Source organism: Magnolia sinica, chromosome 12 (genome assembly GCF_029962835.1).
Source record: "Magnolia sinica isolate HGM2019 chromosome 12, MsV1, whole genome shotgun sequence".
In the NCBI taxonomy this organism is placed as follows: Eukaryota; Viridiplantae; Streptophyta; class Magnoliopsida; order Magnoliales; family Magnoliaceae; genus Magnolia; species Magnolia sinica.
Window position 1 is genome coordinate 12,362,797 of NC_080584.1, and position 17,032 is coordinate 12,379,828.

The window sequence follows — 17,032 nt, forward strand, 5'->3', positions numbered from 1 at the left end:
ATGGCTCTTGTAATCAAAAGAGAAACCCAGCTTTTTATACCCATAAGTTGTAATGCATAGCTTGGTGAGATCAAAAGACAGCTACAGTATACATCCAGTGCATGGAATGATGAAAAGGTCCCTCCCAATTTCTCCATCTCATACACTTCTTGCCTTTTGCTTGCATCTCTTGCGTTAGGTGGAGAGATGCAAAGCTCAAGCTGCAAGTATTGCTACAACAGACCTGTCTGAAGGTATGCATCCTTAGAATCAATCTCTCTTCTTAACAAAGACTCTTTTCTCTTGTTTTGAATCTTTTGGTTGAAACCCAATTGTAACTCTCTTTTGATTTATTTTATTACTATTATTATTATTCTGTTAATTAGTAGCAAGTTCAGACTCAGTGGGAGTTCTCCGAGAACTCCGTCACTGATTAGGGCCAGGTCAGGTTTGTTCATATTCTCAGAGAGGGGAATGGGCCTGCTGATGAGCTGGCCAGATTGGGGAGCGAGAATCAATGCTCGGCTATCTTCTCCCACTCAGCAGCCCTTCCTAGGTAGACCAGGGGGCTTCTTTTCCTAGATAAGGTCAGGTTGGGCGCCATCCGAGTCGAGGCCAAGGGGTAACCTTGACCCTACCACTGGTGGTGTGAGGTGGTTTCTGGGCTGATCGGTGGGCTTCCTTTTTTTCTTCGTGTTTTTCTCTTGTATAGGTTGGGAGCGGTGCGGTGTTCCGCTTGCGGTCCTCATATGATAGGCGGGCCCCACCTTTTGGGAGTCCCCCCGAATTACAGGTGGTTGTTATTTTTTTTTCTTCAGCAATATATTCTGGGGATGTTCCCCTGTTTCCTTAAAAAAAAAAAACTCCATCACTGGGAGCTTTCCTTATGAATCCTCCATGGAATAGGATTCATGTATCAGACCCCAAATAATTAGAACAAAGCTCATACGACATGAAGGTGAAGAAATAGAAGTCGGAGCATTTTTCTTCTTCTTTTTTTCTTTTCTTTTTTTTTTTTAAAAAAAAAAAAGAAGAAGAATTGACCATCCATCTTCTGTTCTGTACCATGAATAGGCCATGGACCAAAAGTTCTGTCAATTGGAAAACTATGAGCATCCGGGGGTTGGACTTTTACCCAGTGGCGTGGCAGATCACTTTTCATCACTGGATTTTTTATTTTTTATTTATTTATTTTTTTTAAAATTTTGTCTGTGACCAGGATAATTTCTTCGGCTGAGGCCCATCGATGTAGGCCACTAGATGGATGGTCTGTATCTTCCATACACCACATGCATAGTGATGGAACCTAAAGTGTTCTTTTCCATACTTTCTTGGATCCAAAAATGACGCCGATTTGCTGACCAGATGGATCCTGGGCACTATAAGTGCAGGGAACACAAATCATACCATTTTAGCCATCCGATCAATAGCCTATCAAATGGATGATCAAGATCATTTAAATAAAAGTAGGTCTAATCAACAATCTTAGCTGTTGACGCAGGGATGGACGTGATGAGGTCGATCAACGTCTTCCTCAAGGGGATAATTACTCCGAGAATCCACCGAGCTTCTCTCGACTCCTTGCAAAAATTCTTCAAATTAGGAAATTAGAAATAAATTCTAATAAATTTGAAAATAAATTGATTGATGATAAAAATAAATTTACAATACTTTAAATTCTGATATCAAACCTAGGAAGAAGTTTCGTAATCAAACTCCAACTCAAACTTCCTAAAAAGTGACTTATTATAAATGGTAAACTTATTATTTATGGACATCATGATTTCTATTAGACTTCAAAGTTTTTGGCCAAAAAAAGTAAGTGTCCAATTTGGTCAAACTATGTTATTCTCTTAATTTTTTTGAGTCATATATTTTCATGTTGGGCACGACTCCTAAAGCTCAAAGGATCAAGAGTTACCATCAAATTAAAACTTACTATAAATAGTAAAACTAAAATTAAAATGAGCTTTCGACCGTCAATTTAATAGAATCTCCCAAATTTGGTATGAGCAACTTAGCATAGCGGTGTTGGTTGGATAAAACAACTTCTCCTACCCAAAATCATATATGGTATGTCAAATACCGGAATCCTGCTTTAGGGTTTTGATGGTCCTGTTCACTTTCGCCTTCTATCAGGCTTTCTCTGGTTCATCTTAGCCATGAAAGTGTCCGCGACCTGCTCTACATCAGCTCTCTCTTTTTTAGGGCCCATCATGGGAGTATTAATTTTATCATGCAATCTTAACCATCCCATCCTCAGCTTGGGAACGGATGGATAATGAAAAGGAAGGCCACAACTTACAGATGGATTGTTTCATTTGATGAGTATGAATTTTTTTCAATCTGGCCCATGCATATGCACCGGACCCAATGGACGGTCTCACTACAACAACAAAGCCAAAGTTTTGATTTATATAAGCAGCCGGTCATTGGATTTGCATATCAATCCAGTTCAATATGGCATGTAGAAAAGTGTACTGGGACACTAAATCATTTACGTGTCTTAATTTGTCATGTTTGGGTGCTCACTGAATCACGGGCGACCGCATCCAATATTGACCGGGAAAGATGCTTACGCTTCGTTTGGATGTATTATAGGATTGGATTGCAATAATTACTTGAACTATCCTAATGATCCAATTGGTGGATATCAAATGGATGAATGGAAATAAACATAAACGGTCCAAATTCAACTAGAAAAAAAAGGATGACATACGAAGATGGTTAGATCAGTTCTTCTTTCGACTAATTTTCAATTGACAATGGGACCCTCAATTTGAATGGTCCAGATTGGCAAGATACCAGAACTTTAAAATGGTCGCTATCACGGACCAGATAGTGATTAAGCTTTTCTCTTTCTTTCCATTTTCCTAATCAAAATAAAACTGTGAACTGCATGGTTTTTTACTTTGTGATGCTGACCTGGTGGAATGGCACCGTTCAATTGGACTGTGGCCCACCGACGTGACCACAGCTGCTATCGATGTTTTAAGAACCGGACTAAAGGTTCATGTTCCATACGCATGTGTTAGGCATCTCACCTAGCCATATGAGCTAGAGTGGCACATGGGCATGCTATCCTAGCCATCCATCGAATTGATTTTACCATTCAACGGTGTGATACAAATCTCATGCCATTCAGTTGATCACATTTTATTAAAGAAAATGTATAGCTACAAAACTTTATACAAGAGTTTTGATAAAATTGTGGCCCGCCTGAATAGGAAACAGCCAAGCTAGTTTCTTCACCAAGGGAATTACTGTTCGGGCTCACCTTATTTACGGCTTGGATCTCACATTCATACACTACATATTACATATAGGATCACTTACTAACTCGACCTGAAATCCAACTCAGCACTAAGAAGCCAAGGAACTTTTTCAAGCTGACGCAGAAAGCACACTTACTCGGGTTTAGTTTTATTCGATATTTTAAGTGCACTTATTCAAGTTCAGTTTCATTCGATATTTTTCCAAGATCTGAACATCTCCTTCAGGTGTATCACATGGTCATTTTTTTCATGAGATCTTGATGAGCATGTCATCTATGTATATTTTTATTGTATTCCCGATTAGTTTGCCAAACAATTTGTTCACTAAGTGCTGATACGTTGCTCAAGCGTTCTTCAGCCTGAACGACATTACTCAATCGCAATATAGACCTCTGTCAGCAATGAAGGTTGTCCTGCATGTTATGTTCGTACATGATAATTTGATTGTACCCTGAATATACATCTATGAAGTTGATGAGTACACACCCATTAGTGCCGTCCATCAACTGGTCCATCCTAGGGAGGAAAAAATTGTCTTTTGGCAAGCTTTATTTAGGTCGGTATAATATACGCAGACTTGCCATTTCCCATTGGCTTTCTTTACTAGTATGACATTTGCTTAACCAATGAAGTAATGCATCTCCTCGATGAACTTGGCTTCATGGAGCTTGCTGACCTCTTCATCGCTTGTCACATACCTTTCGGGATCCAATGCTCACATTTTTTGTCTTACGGCCTTGTGATCATGGTCCACATTCAGTCGATGGACCATAGCTCTTGGATCTATACTGGACATATCCTAGTGCGACCAGACAAATACGTTGGAGTGTTATTTTAGCAAGTCAGCTATTTCTGCTTAAAGTTACGGTTTGAGTAACGATCCGACCTGAACAATACGAGATGGGCCGGCTTTAGAGAGCTGTATCGCAATGAGGCCTTCTATTGGTGACCCTCTTTATGCACTTTCTTCATATGAGTGTAGAGAGGTAATTTGCATTGCTTGGTGTCATTGTGCCTCTCCTTGGAGGGCTGTCAGATAGCATTGTCAAGCTTCGTGTTGGTATCCTCAGACCCAACTTCATGGCAAGGTGGGAATTGGAGACTACAACTCGCATGTCGTTTAAGGATAACCTGCCTAGGATCACATTGTACACCAATGGGCAGTCTACCACAAGAAAGTTGACCTTGGTGGTGACCTGGTTAGTACCCTTGCTGGGTGTTATTGGTAAGAGAATACTTCCTTCTGATGTCACATTTTCTCTTGTGAAGTCGAGTAGAGGGGTTCACACAGGCCGTAATCTTGATCTCCTGATTCTCATTTTATCAAATGCGATTGCGAACAAGATATCCGGTGAGCTTCTGGTGTCGACCAATATTCGGTGCAACTTATAGTTGGCGACAGTCATAGTAACCACTAGGGCGTCGTCATGTGGATGTTGAATCTCGTGTGTGTCTTCTTTGGTGAAGGTGACGTTACATGAATCCATCCCAGGTTCCTTGCTGGGTCGCCTAGTGAGGTAAACCTGATGCTCCCCTTTAATGATGTTCACACTTCATGCCTGAGCTCGGCGTGCCTGGTTTAAGTCTCCACCCCTGGCAAGTCATCCAAAGATGGTGTGCATTTCGCCTATTGTTTCGTTGTTAATCTACTCGTCATATCACTCTTACTATATAGCTGGTTGGTGTTCTCTGCCTCCGTCGATGGATTTGCGCAAATGTTCCTTTCGAATAAGAGATTCGATCTCCTCCTTGAGGTTGAAACATTTGGTCGTGTTATGACCGTGATCATGGTGAAAGTGGCAATATTGCTTCTTATCCCTTTTTTCTAAGTCAGCTCTCATCTTATTTGGCTACCTAAGAATTTTTTTTGTCCCTGACTTCTATGAGCATTGTTTAAGTGTGGTATTCAAAGGAGTATATTTGTGGAACCAACTTTCTAAGGGTTGGCTGGATCGGGGGATACTACTCTGATCGTCATCCTTTCCTACTCTTGGAGCTCGTATTGGGTGCATCATTCCCTTCCCTTCTTTTCCTATCTCTTGCCGAGTTGTTTTATCCTTGAGTAGCTCTGTATGCGCTGAATAGTTATTCAACATTAGAATATTTTTTAACTTAGTTAGGGAGGTCGACAATATTTATCGGGGGTTCTTCCCAATCGAGAAAATGAATTTCTCTCATTTGAGACTAGCCATCATGGGTGTGACGGTGACCTCATCAGAGTAGTTGTCCACCTAAACAACCTCAGCATTGAATCTTATAATGTAATATTTCAAGAGTTCATCCTCTCTGTGTTATCGTGAGTAGGTGGGTCATGTGTTTCCTTATGTCCTTTCCCCCAATGAATTGGGTAGTAAATGCAATGTTGAGTTGCGCAAACTAGCCAATGAATTTTAGTTTTAGGTGCCTATACCACTTCCTGCTAACTCTAATTAGCATTAGGGAGAACGCCCTGCACATCATAGGTTTGGAAGCACCACGAAGCTCCATCCATACTCTGAAGGATTTTAAATGCTTAGATCCCCTGAACCTGAATAAGAATTTACCTAGGGCATCCGAAATCTAGATGGTAATTAGGTATGCATGATGTCATCCGTGAATAGCAGTTCGGTCTGCTCGAGTAGGGCGTCGACGAATGCTGGGGCCTTAGCTCAGAATGCTTGTTGAATAACCCCAAGCTGATCTCGGATTTCTTTCATTTCTCTCTCCCCCGAGGGAATCTCATTTTTTTGTCATGACCTTTGGGGCCTTTCCCTGAGCTCGCCTTCTTTTCTCTAGTATATGCCGCAAGTCTGAATCGGCGAACTCGGTGGTTTGCAGGGTTTGTGCTAGGACATACATACTTCCTCCTAGTTGGGCCTTCATGGCATGTGGCATAAGGCGCAAAGTCATTAGATGGGAATGTTTAGTTTTTGCTTCCAACTCCGCGTGTTGATCGGTGGGAATTGTATGTTATCTTTCCAACAACCTCATGATGTGGTCGATATTGCTGATTAGAGCCCTTACCTGATTTTCAAGGCAGACGAGCCGATTTCCCTAGTTTTGAGGTCTCTGCGCATTTATTGGTGATAGTGCCTGAGACCAGGGAGCCAATTGTAAAGCCTAGGGATTCTTGGGTCATTTCTCCTACATAGGCCCAGCTGCGTCCAGTGCTCTTCCTTTCTTCTTGGCCATTGTGGTAAGAGAGGAGAAGAACGCAGAGCCGTGTTGAAGTTGAGGAACTTTAATGGCTTTTCTTTCATTCTCATAGACAATGCCAAAATGTTGCTTGAATTTGGATAGGCAGGGACTACACCTGTAAATGTACAAGTACCTACAATAGTAGCATGTAAAAGACAATGAGGGCGCCGATTATGGCCGGAGACCCTCTGACGTCCAAGTCAAGCCGATTGAATAATGGAAATGGGACTTGAGTTAAGATTTTTGTGCTTACCTCTTTCAACGGTCATGGGTGTATTTATATGATGCTTAGGTGGCTTTTGAATTAGTGTATCCTGGTAGGATACATTAGACTTGCATATCTTGGTAGGATCCGCTAGATACGTTGAAGGTCTATATTTAAATGAGGATCTGCTTCTAAAAGTATCGTTGAGCCCGTATCGTTTAGCGTGATCTTCAAATAGGATCCTACGAAATCTTTCATTTATCTTTACAAGGCAGGATTCTATCCAAATATCCTACTTCTTAGGTCTTGGTCGATCTGATCAGCTCGACGGGTGAATCCTCTTGTTGAGCTTTGCCCTTGAGCGGTTTAGCTCAGTATTGGTCTTTTGAGGTCAGCCCATCTCATCATTGATGCCTCCATAATTTAAGGAGTTTTGTTCAGGTAATGTTTTAGTCGGCGCAACTCCAAAATACGATTGATTGCGACAGGTCAATTTGATTTTTCCCATAACAGGTACTGTATCATATCTCCTTAAGTAGTTTAGACTACACGTGAAGCTGAATTCGTCATTAGCCACGATAGTAGTTTGACTAATACTCATTATTATTCATTAGGCCACCATAGGGGAGTAGTGGACTCTTACACGTGTACTATAACAGTAGTTTGTTGGACTCATTCTTTTAGAATACTTGTGAATTTTTAGATTACAATGGAATTCAATCATTAGAATATCTAAAAGATCTTCCATTTGTATCTTATTAAAATCTTGTTATCACATGACATCATCTGATTAGCTGCATCTAATATGGCTAAATTAGCAGTAAATAGATATATAAACCTAAAATCCATTATAATGAGTGAGTTCCATCAACCGGTCCATTATATATGGGGAAAAGTGGGGACGATGGAAGTGGGCCACTCGCTAGATCATGTTGTTTATGTCCATCATGTGAGCCCCACTAAGGACGAATGGAAAAATCGTATACCAACCTGTTCCAAAATTTAGATGGGTCACGAGTGAATATATCGGTTTTAAGGGTGATTGTAAATTTCCCACCCTAGCGTGTCCCACCTGAGCTTTTGTTGGGGATGATTCTTGAAATAAATGGTGTACACGAGGAGGTAAACCAGATTCACAGTTTCGATTCCACGTTCACATCACGGGTGGGGCCCACACAGTTCGAACATATGGTAGTTTTCAACTGCTTTCCCAATTGTTTCTGCCTCCCAACAGCCTTTTGATTAGTGATGGTCCCCATGGGCTTGTTATAGCATTTTTTTTTTTTTTGTGTATGGCCTGTGAGAGCTTTTAATGCCATTTTCCAACAATGGAATCTTTCTGCTTCTGATGAATGGAACATAAGTGGAGAGCCATGTAGTGGAATCGCCGTTGATTCATCAAATATCAGCAACCCTGGGATCAAATGTAATTGCTCATCCAACGGTGGATCCACCTGCCACATAACCCAAATGTACGTATACACTTAGATATGCTAACTTGGTGTGAAAATATTATTTATCGAGTGGACCATCTGGTGGGCCTTGGATGTTTATGATTGCCTATTCGATTTTGGTCTTTGTGTAATGGCTCATCCATAGTGGGCCACCAGATGAATGGCTTGGATCATTTGAGGGTAAATACTACGTGTACGTGAAGGTGTATTGGACTACCGATTCAGGAAGTCCTTCGGACTCTACTTACATTTTATTTTTATTGCTTTTCAGCAAACTGCAAGGGTTGCAGCTGAGAGGGGTAATTCCGGAAGAGCTCCGAAGCCTGACTTTCCTCACGGATCTGTACACACTCTCCTCTTTCTTTTTCTTTTTTCTTTTTTTTTTTTTTCGTTTCGTTGTCGTTGTTGTTGTCGGGGGACTGGTATGAAAAAACGCTTTCATACTCTGGCTGAGCGCTGTAGCTGATACTCAGACCCTAAGAAATTATAAAAGTGGAGTATAATTAACTATGATCAACCGACCAAATGTTGGGACCCAGTTTAAATGGACTGTGGATAAAAACCTACACTTATTTAACTTCTTGAGTGGCCGCTTGGTGGATATTTGATGTGAAGTAGAAATGAAAGCCATTCGATGGTCTGGATTCCAAGGATAGATATACATTGATCAAAGGTTGTGATCACTCAACCAATCAGTGGATCTCGTTTTTTTGGCGGTTTACATTGAGTTAATTCATCCCACGCGTACACATTCTAGGGGGGTGCAGCTTCGGTGGATACCTGACTGTGGGACCCAGCGTGATGTGTGTACCTTACATCCACGACGTCCATCCTTTTGGACATTTCGTTTTATTATGTGATCCCGAAAATGAATCAGATCCAAATCTCAGGTGGATCACACCACAGGAAAAGGTGTTGATTGACAGTTAAAAACTTATTGTGGGCTACAAAAGTCTTGGATCAAGCTGATATTCGTGTGGTCCCTTCATCTAGATCTTTTTGACCTTATCAACAGGTTAGATGAAAAATAGACATTTCGGTGGTCCCCAAGAAATTTTTAATGGTGGGTATTTCATCACCACTGATTCCTGGGGTGTGGTCCACCTGAGATTTGGATGTACTTCGTTTATGGAATCATACCCTCAAATGAGCTGTCAAAATGGATGGATGACGTGGATGTAAGGCACATACATCAAGATGGGCCCCACTGCACATACATCAAGATGGGCCCCACTGTCATGCATCCACCGAAGCGGCGCCCTATTCTAGGTGCTTGGCCGTATGGGCTATCGTGCCGACTAATCTGGTCTCGATTCGAGTCACGAGTCATAGATGAATCGGTCCGACTCACTCCACTCTAAGCTGACTCGTGGTGTTGAACTGGATCGGGTCAGACCGAGTCCAAATCAACTCAGACGAGTCGCACTTAACTCATCTGATTCATCTATCCATGGGCCAGAGCGCAAGTCGGGTCAGGACTCGGGAACGTGTTTGAAAGATCGGGTCTTGTTAGTAATTGGGCCGGGTACGTCACTTGGGGTCGGGATCCTTGGGTTGGCTTCGGGCCGGATTTTGAACTAAATGGGCCAGACCTGACGGGCTGGACCTTCCATTGACAGCCCTACGTTGGACTCAGTCCATTACATACAAACCCAGGCTAAAGTTATTAACCATAGCCCACTTGAGTCCTAAGGTCACTCAATCGGGGCCCACTTTATTGCCTGGCCCCGAAATCCAATGGATCCGCTCATGGGGTGCGCCACACATGTAAAAAAGAATAGGATGGCCAGGGAAATTGACCAATGCCAAACATTCAATGAACTTGTGTGGCCTATCAACAATTTAGAGCGGGCCCCACCTGATGGGCGGCTTTGATTTAACACACGTGTCACACATCATCAAGTGTTTTCTCTATATTGCAGGGATTTGTCACAAAATTTCATAACGGGTCCATTGCCAGGATTTATCAGCAGATTGACGTCCATTCGCTCCTTGTAAGTCACGAAATTTCTCCCACAGCGAAATATCCGCTGTTGTTGTTTTTGTCACTCATTAACAGTTCACGTGGCGTGGTTTAGGGCGATCCAGACCATCGCCATCTGATTTTTCCCTTCGAATTTGGAACATGATAGGATGTGAGAAAGAGTCATCCAACTTGTTCAGAAGGTCACACAGACCTAAACAATGGGAAAAACCAAATATCAGCTTCATCCAGAACTTTTGTGCCCCTGTGAAGTTTTCAGCTGTAAGCGTGTAATCTCCACTATTTCCTGTAGTGGGGTCCACCAAAACTGAGCTGGAAAATGGATGGATGGCATAGATAAAACACTTATATCATGATGGGGCCCATAGAGTTTTGACACCAGCTAGCTGGTGTTGGAGTCACCAGCCAAACTGCATTCCTGATTAGTTTTTTTTGAGAAAGATAATCTTCATTAGGACCTAACATTGGCCTGGTATGGATGTTCTACACAAGTTAGCCTGCCTCCAGCTGCATGTTCAGTTCTCAAATGATAGTGAAATGATGAAGGTTATTTTAGTAATTTAAGGCAAAAAAGGGGTATTGTTTGGATGAAATATCTACTTATTTGTTTTCACGGTTATAAGATCAAATAACTTCTCCGGTTTGCTTCCGTCTGAGCTGAGGCTTTTGCTAAGTCTGCAACAACTGTAAGCTCTTTTATTATTATTATTATTATTATTATTATTATTATTATTTTAATTTTTAATTTTAATTCTATTTAATTATCCTTCCACAGAAATGGCAATGAGGTGTTTAGAATTTCAAATTTGCCTCTTAATTTTATAGTAATTAATATGCAACAGTTTCCCCAGATTATATTAATAATATTTATTAATTGATAAATAACAAAAAAAATAATAATTCAATAATTGTTTATTTTCAGGGATGTAAGCTCAAATAACTTCTTTGGTTCAGTCCAGTTGGGTAATCTGCCAAGTCCACAGAAACTGTAAGTTTTATTTTATTTTATTTCATTTTACTATTTAAATATTATTCTTCTTAAGAAATGCCATAAAATGTGTTCAGAATTTCAAATTTTCCACTGAATTTGGTAGTGATTAAAATGCAACAGTTCTTTTTTTTTTTTTCCCCTTTCTCTTTTCGAGAACAATTTAAGTCGGTTACTTTCCGTCCAATAAATTACTTCCAATCTATCATGTTCATGCCACATCCAACCCTTGGAATAGGTTGGCTCCTCCATAAGGATAGCATTGTAGAAAAGGCAGTCCCACCCACTAATTAATTAGATGGGACCATTACAACAATGTTTAAACATTAATAAATAATAAAATGTAATTAATTAATTATTTTCAGGAACATAAGCCACAATAGCTACGCTGCAGAGCTCCCACCTGAGCTGGGGAATTTGTTTAGTTTGCAACAACTGTATGTTCTGATTTTGTTTATTTTTTAAATTTATTATTATTTTTATTATTATTAATTTAATTTAGCTATTCTTCTTCATAAATAGCATACGATGTGTTTGGACTTTCGAATTTTCCATCCATTTTGGTAGGATTAATATGTGGTAGGTTTTTTTATTTTTATTTTCTTATTGCCAAGGTTTCAATTTCAGCTAAGTGGACCATAAGGTACTGTCCACTCATTGAATTACTTCCACCCTATCTTAATCTTGTTTGACATCCAACCCCTCCAATAAGTGGCTCCTCTATGTGGATAGCCTTATACAAAAATCAGCCCATCCACTCATTAGGTGGGCCAGACCATAACAGTAATATTTAGCCATTGATAAATAACGAAATATAATTATTTATTTATTTTCAGGGATATAAGCCACAATAACTACTCTGGTTGGCTCCCACCTCGGTTGGGGAGTTTGTCAAGCCTGCAGCAATTGTAAGTTTTATATTTTTCTTATTTAATTATCCTTCTTTAGAAATGCCATGTGATGTGTTGGAATTTTGAATGCCCCACTAGATTTGGTAGTGATTAATAGGAAATAATTTGTTTTTTATTTATTTATCCTTTTGAGAAGGTTTCAAGTCCAACCAGTTTGGTCATAAGTTACTGTCCACTCATGGACATCCAAGCCATCCAATTGCTTGGCTTCATGATGAGGATGGCCTTGTAAAAAAAATCAGTCACATCCTCTCACTAGGTGGGTTACACCATGACGTTAATGATTTTCCATTGGTAAATAATAAAATATAATTAATTATTTATTTTCAGGGTTATAAGCTACAATTACTTCGCTGATTATCTCCCACCTGAGCTAGGGAAATTGGCAAGTCTGCAACAATTGTAAGTTCTTCTTCCTCTTTTTTTTTTTTTTTTTTTTTTTTTTTAATTTTTTATTATTATTATTATTTTTTTCTCTATATAAGGATTCTTCTTAGAAGTGCCATATGATGTATTTGGAATTTCGAATTTGCCACCATATATGGCAGTGATTAATATGCGGTAAATTTATTTTTTATTTTTTATTTTCAACAAGGTATCTAGTCCAACTAGTTAAACCATTAGTCATTTTCCACCTAGTGAATTACCTCCAACTGAGCATGTTTGTGCGACATCCAACCTTCTAATAGATTGGCTCCACCATGAGGATAGTCTTGTATAAAAATCAGTCCTATCCACTCATTAGGTGGGTTGGACTAACAACAATGTTTATTCATTAATAAACAACAAAATATAATTATTTATTTACTTTCAGGGATATAAGCCACAATAACTTTGCTAATTGGCTCCCACCAGAGTTGGGGAATTTGTCAAGTCTGCAACAACTGTAAGTTCTGTTTATTTTTATTTTTTAAAATTTATTAAAGTATTCTTCTTCAGAAATACCATATGATGTATTTGGAATTATGAATTTGCCACCCAATTTAGTAGTGGTTAACATGGGATAGTTTTATTTATTTATCTTTTTTAGAAGATTTTAAGTTCAAAGCTTGTTGGACCTAAGTTATTATCCATTCCTTGAATTATTGCCAACCTATCGTGTTTGTGACGATACCAACCCTTCTAATATGTTGGCTTCGCCATGAGGATACCCTTATACAAGAATCAGCCCCAACTTCCTGATACGTGGGCTATACCATTACAACAATGTTTGACTATTGATGAACAACAAAGTATGATTATTTATTTCTTTTCAGGGATATAAGCTTCAACAATTTCATTGGTTCGCTCCCACCTCAACTGGGGAATTTAGAAAGTCTGCAACAATTGTAAGTTTTTTTTTTTTTCAAATCTAATTAGTTATTCTTCTTCAAAAATGCCACATGCTTTATTATTTATTTATTTATTTATTTTAATAACTTAAAGTTTTTTTAAAAAAATGTCATAGGTTGTGTCTGGAATTTTGAATTTGCCACCGAATTTGGTAGTAATTAATATGTTCTGGTTTTATATTTTATATTTTTCTTTTTGAGAAGGTTTTAAGTTCAGCCACTTGGACCATAGGTCACTCTCCACCCAGTGAAATACTTGCAACCTATATATTTGCATGACATCCAACCTTCTAATAAGATGTCTCCACCATGAGGATAGACCTGTACAAAAATCAGTCCATACACTTAGTAGGTAGGACAGACCATAATAACAATAGTGAGCTATTGATAAATAACTAAATATAATTAGTCATTTATTTTCAGGAATATAAGCTACAATAACTTCAACAATTCATTCCCACTTGAACTGGGGAAGTTGGCGAGTCTGCGACTATTGTAAGTTCTATTTTTCTTTCTTTATTCTATTTAATTATTCTTCTTAAGAATGCCATTTGAAGTGTTTGGAATTTCAAATTTGTCATGAAATTTGGTGGTGATCAATATGTTATAGTTTTATTTATTTATTTATTTTCTCTAAAAAGGTTTCCAGTCCAATCAATTGGACCCTAATTCATTATCCACTGAGCTACTTTCAACCTATCATGTTCACGTAACATCCAATCCTTCCAATAGGTTGGCTCCACCCTAAAAATAGCGTTGTACAAAAATCAGCCCCATCCACTCATTAGGTGGGCCAAATCATTACAACAATGTTTAATTATTGATAAATAATAAACTATAATTAATTATTTATTTTCAGGGATATAAGTTATAATAACTTTGTTGGTTCACTCCCACCCGACCTCATAATTTTTCATGTCTGCAACAATTATAGCTACTTTTATTTTTTAAATTCTATTTAATTATTCTTCTTTAGAAATACCATATGATGTTTGGAATTTCAAATTTGCCATTGAAATTGGTATTGACTAATATACGAGAGTTTTAATTTTTCTATTTGAGAAGGATTCAACTCCAATAAATTGGACCATAAGTTATTGTCCACCCAATGAATTATGATTTACTACTTATCATGTATTATTATAGAGAAAAGGTAGTCTATAGTTTTTTACAAATAAAATAAATTATTTTTATTTTTATTTAATTTTATGTAAATAAATGATAACTATTGTAGCTTATGTGTTCGTTAAACTAAACTTTTACTGCTACCAAATAAATAATGAAATAAACCTAAATTTTACAATGTGACGTTTCATATACATGCACACAACTATTGTTTACGAGGCATAAATGTAGGTCAAAGGTCATGGGCCTGCTTAATTCATATGGGACACCCAAAAAGTCACATTGGACGGTTGATTCTGACTGGCTGATTGGTTGATAAACACTAGTGGATGGTTGAGATGAAAAATAGTCAAGTTTGAAATGAACATACAAGTGTGCCTTGATAAAAGGTCAGGATGGTCTAATCAATCTGTTACAGGGATGTGCCCTGCATCAGTGGGTACCACTGTTTGGAGGGTTTGGATTGATGTATTTGTGAGCCATGTGGTAGTAGCTGGGTGCATGCCCATTGCTCTCATATCTCCTATCTCCCCAGCCGCTCATCCTTCTCCCTCAAAGATCCAGACCGTTCATCTAAAAGCTCTCATGGTGTAAGCTCAATATGAAAAGAATTTCATTGGTTGGGGGATCATCACGCTCATATGAAGGCGAGGATTTAAAATTTTCCACATGGGCCATGTACCGAGGGAACTCTAGATGAACGGTCTGACTAGTTCAGGTGGTGGGGCACATCTTGTCGTGAAGCCACGTCTTTCCAGCCAACTTGCCTCGTTTATGGGAATCTGTACCATTAAAAATGGTAGGCCCCGCCATGAAGGCACCTAACACAAAAATCAGGTCATACCTCTCAACAGGTGAGACGCACGGTTAGAATGAGTGGATAACCGATGGTCTGGCCTGACTATTTTATTATTATTATTTAACAAAAAAAAATAAAAATAAAAAAAAAAATAAACCTTGACAGCTTTCATTGATGAACAGAGATTTGTACAAGTCAGATTCGGGTTGTGCCTCCAACACAAAAAGGGCGGAGGTGGCCTATCATATGAAAGAAATTAGTTAACCTTATTAAGGTTCTCTAACAGTTCCAAGGCCTGCTTTGTGTAGAAAGACTTCACATCTAATCTTCATCAGGAGATCCTGGAGACAGACAAAATCCTTATCCAGCTGGTTTTCGCTGCCCAAAGCGGGCCAGCCCATCTGCTACTCTATTAGCTTCCTTCATGACATGCTAAAAAGAGATGGATGTTTTACCTTCGAGTTAATCAATTCTCCCCTTCCAATAAAAGGTGTTCCATGGGCATGAGTTTTTGTCTGGCATGATTTTCATCAAACGACCTAACATCGGTATGGTGTGGATGTTCACCAGTGGCATGTTGGCCGGAGAGTTTTGGCTCCACCACAAGTTAGCTTACTTCCAGCTACATGTTCAATGCTACTCAATTGATAGAGAAATGATGAAGGTTATTGTAGTGATTTCCGTTGAAAATAGGGATATTTTTTAGAGATAAAATAACTGTTTATTTATTATTTCCAGGGCTATAAGCGCAAATAACTTCTCTGGTTTGCTACCACCTGAGTTGGGGAATTTGAAGAGTCTGCAACAACTGTAAGTTCATATATATATATATATATATATATATATATATATAAAATTCAATTTAATTACTCTTTGTCAGAATTGCCATATGAAGTGCTTGAAATTTTGAACTTTCACTCAAATGTGGTAGTAATTAATATGCAGTAGTTTTATTTATTTATTTGAGAAGGTTTCTGGTTCAACCAGTTGGACCGGAAGTCAGACCACCCAGTGAACTACTTCTAACCTATCATCCAACCCTTCCAATAGGTTGGTTCCACCATGAGGATAGCCTTCTAAAAAAATCAGCCCCATCCACTCATTAATTAGTTGGGCCATAACATAACAGAAATATTTAGCCATTGATAAATAAGAGAATATAAGTGTGTTCCACTCGCTGAGTGAATGTGCTGGTCTTTGGAAAAGGTAATCCCAATAATTGGGCCAACTTATTGGATGATTTGGATGTCAAACACATAAAAGGATGATTTGGATGTCAAACACATAAAAGTTTGGAAGCTATCTACTAAGTGCAACCCGCACACACCACCCCCCCCCCCCTTTTTTTTCCTCAACCTTTTCTATGGTAAGAGGATTAATCATGAGACCCATATGCAGCTGAACTTGAGCAGTATCATGATCTCCAAACTTCTTTTTTTTTTTTTTTCCTTTTGTTTTTTCTTTTTCTTTTTTCAATAAAATGCTATTTCATATATATGGAGTTGAAAAACTGTACATAGTATGGATAGACCTGTTAACAAAAAGGAATAAACAGGCCCACCAACCAAAAAGGGATATGCACAATATCTAGGATTCTCTCAAATAGCCTAAACATACTTTATCCAGAAAGATAAGACCTCTAATGAGAGAGGGCAGCTCAGTCATAGACTCGAATAGCCCATGGAGCTGAACGCCACTTCAAAGCCCATCCACCACATCATTTGCCTCCCTTGGGGAGTAGGAGATAGAAACTTCCAATCTGTCCATGAGGAACCTAATTCTTACCCACCAATACCGCATGGCC

At 38.9% G+C, this 17,032-nt stretch overlaps 2 protein-coding genes across 4 annotated transcripts in view; both read left to right on the plus strand.

Moving 5' to 3' along the window:
* On the plus strand, positions 1-15,644 carry LOC131219933 (probable LRR receptor-like serine/threonine-protein kinase At1g56130). The gene is made up of 15 exons (XM_058214919.1): positions 1-9; positions 179-233; positions 7,943-8,108; positions 8,362-8,433; positions 10,013-10,084; positions 10,698-10,760; positions 10,997-11,062; positions 11,428-11,499; positions 11,899-11,970; positions 12,304-12,375; positions 12,788-12,859; positions 13,230-13,301; positions 13,728-13,799; positions 14,164-14,221; positions 15,537-15,644. The coding sequence occupies exons 1-15, from the start codon at positions 1-3 to the stop codon at positions 15,642-15,644; spliced, it is 1,101 nt and encodes a 366-aa protein (XP_058070902.1).
* The window catches only part of LOC131220931 (probable LRR receptor-like serine/threonine-protein kinase At1g56140), a 25,878-nt gene continuing 16,762 nt past the window's right edge, over positions 7,917-17,032 (plus strand). Inside the window, exons 1-11 of one of the 3 annotated variants that reach the window (XM_058215879.1) lie at positions 7,917-8,108; positions 8,362-8,433; positions 10,013-10,084; positions 10,689-10,760; positions 10,997-11,062; positions 11,428-11,499; positions 11,899-11,970; positions 12,304-12,375; positions 12,788-12,859; positions 13,230-13,301; positions 13,728-13,799. Coding sequence is in view for 1 of the 3 variants with exons in the window: in XM_058215881.1 (XP_058071864.1) it covers positions 15,749-15,834; positions 15,967-16,038 (158 nt within the window). In the remaining 2 variants the exon portion in view is untranslated. Of the gene's footprint in view, positions 8,109-8,361; positions 8,434-10,012; positions 10,085-10,688; positions 10,761-10,996; positions 11,063-11,427; positions 11,500-11,898; positions 11,971-12,303; positions 12,376-12,787; positions 12,860-13,229; positions 13,302-13,727; positions 13,800-15,525; positions 15,835-15,966; positions 16,039-17,032 lie in introns of those variants that run through there. The other 2 variants (XM_058215880.1, XM_058215881.1) reach the window with 2 other exon arrangements.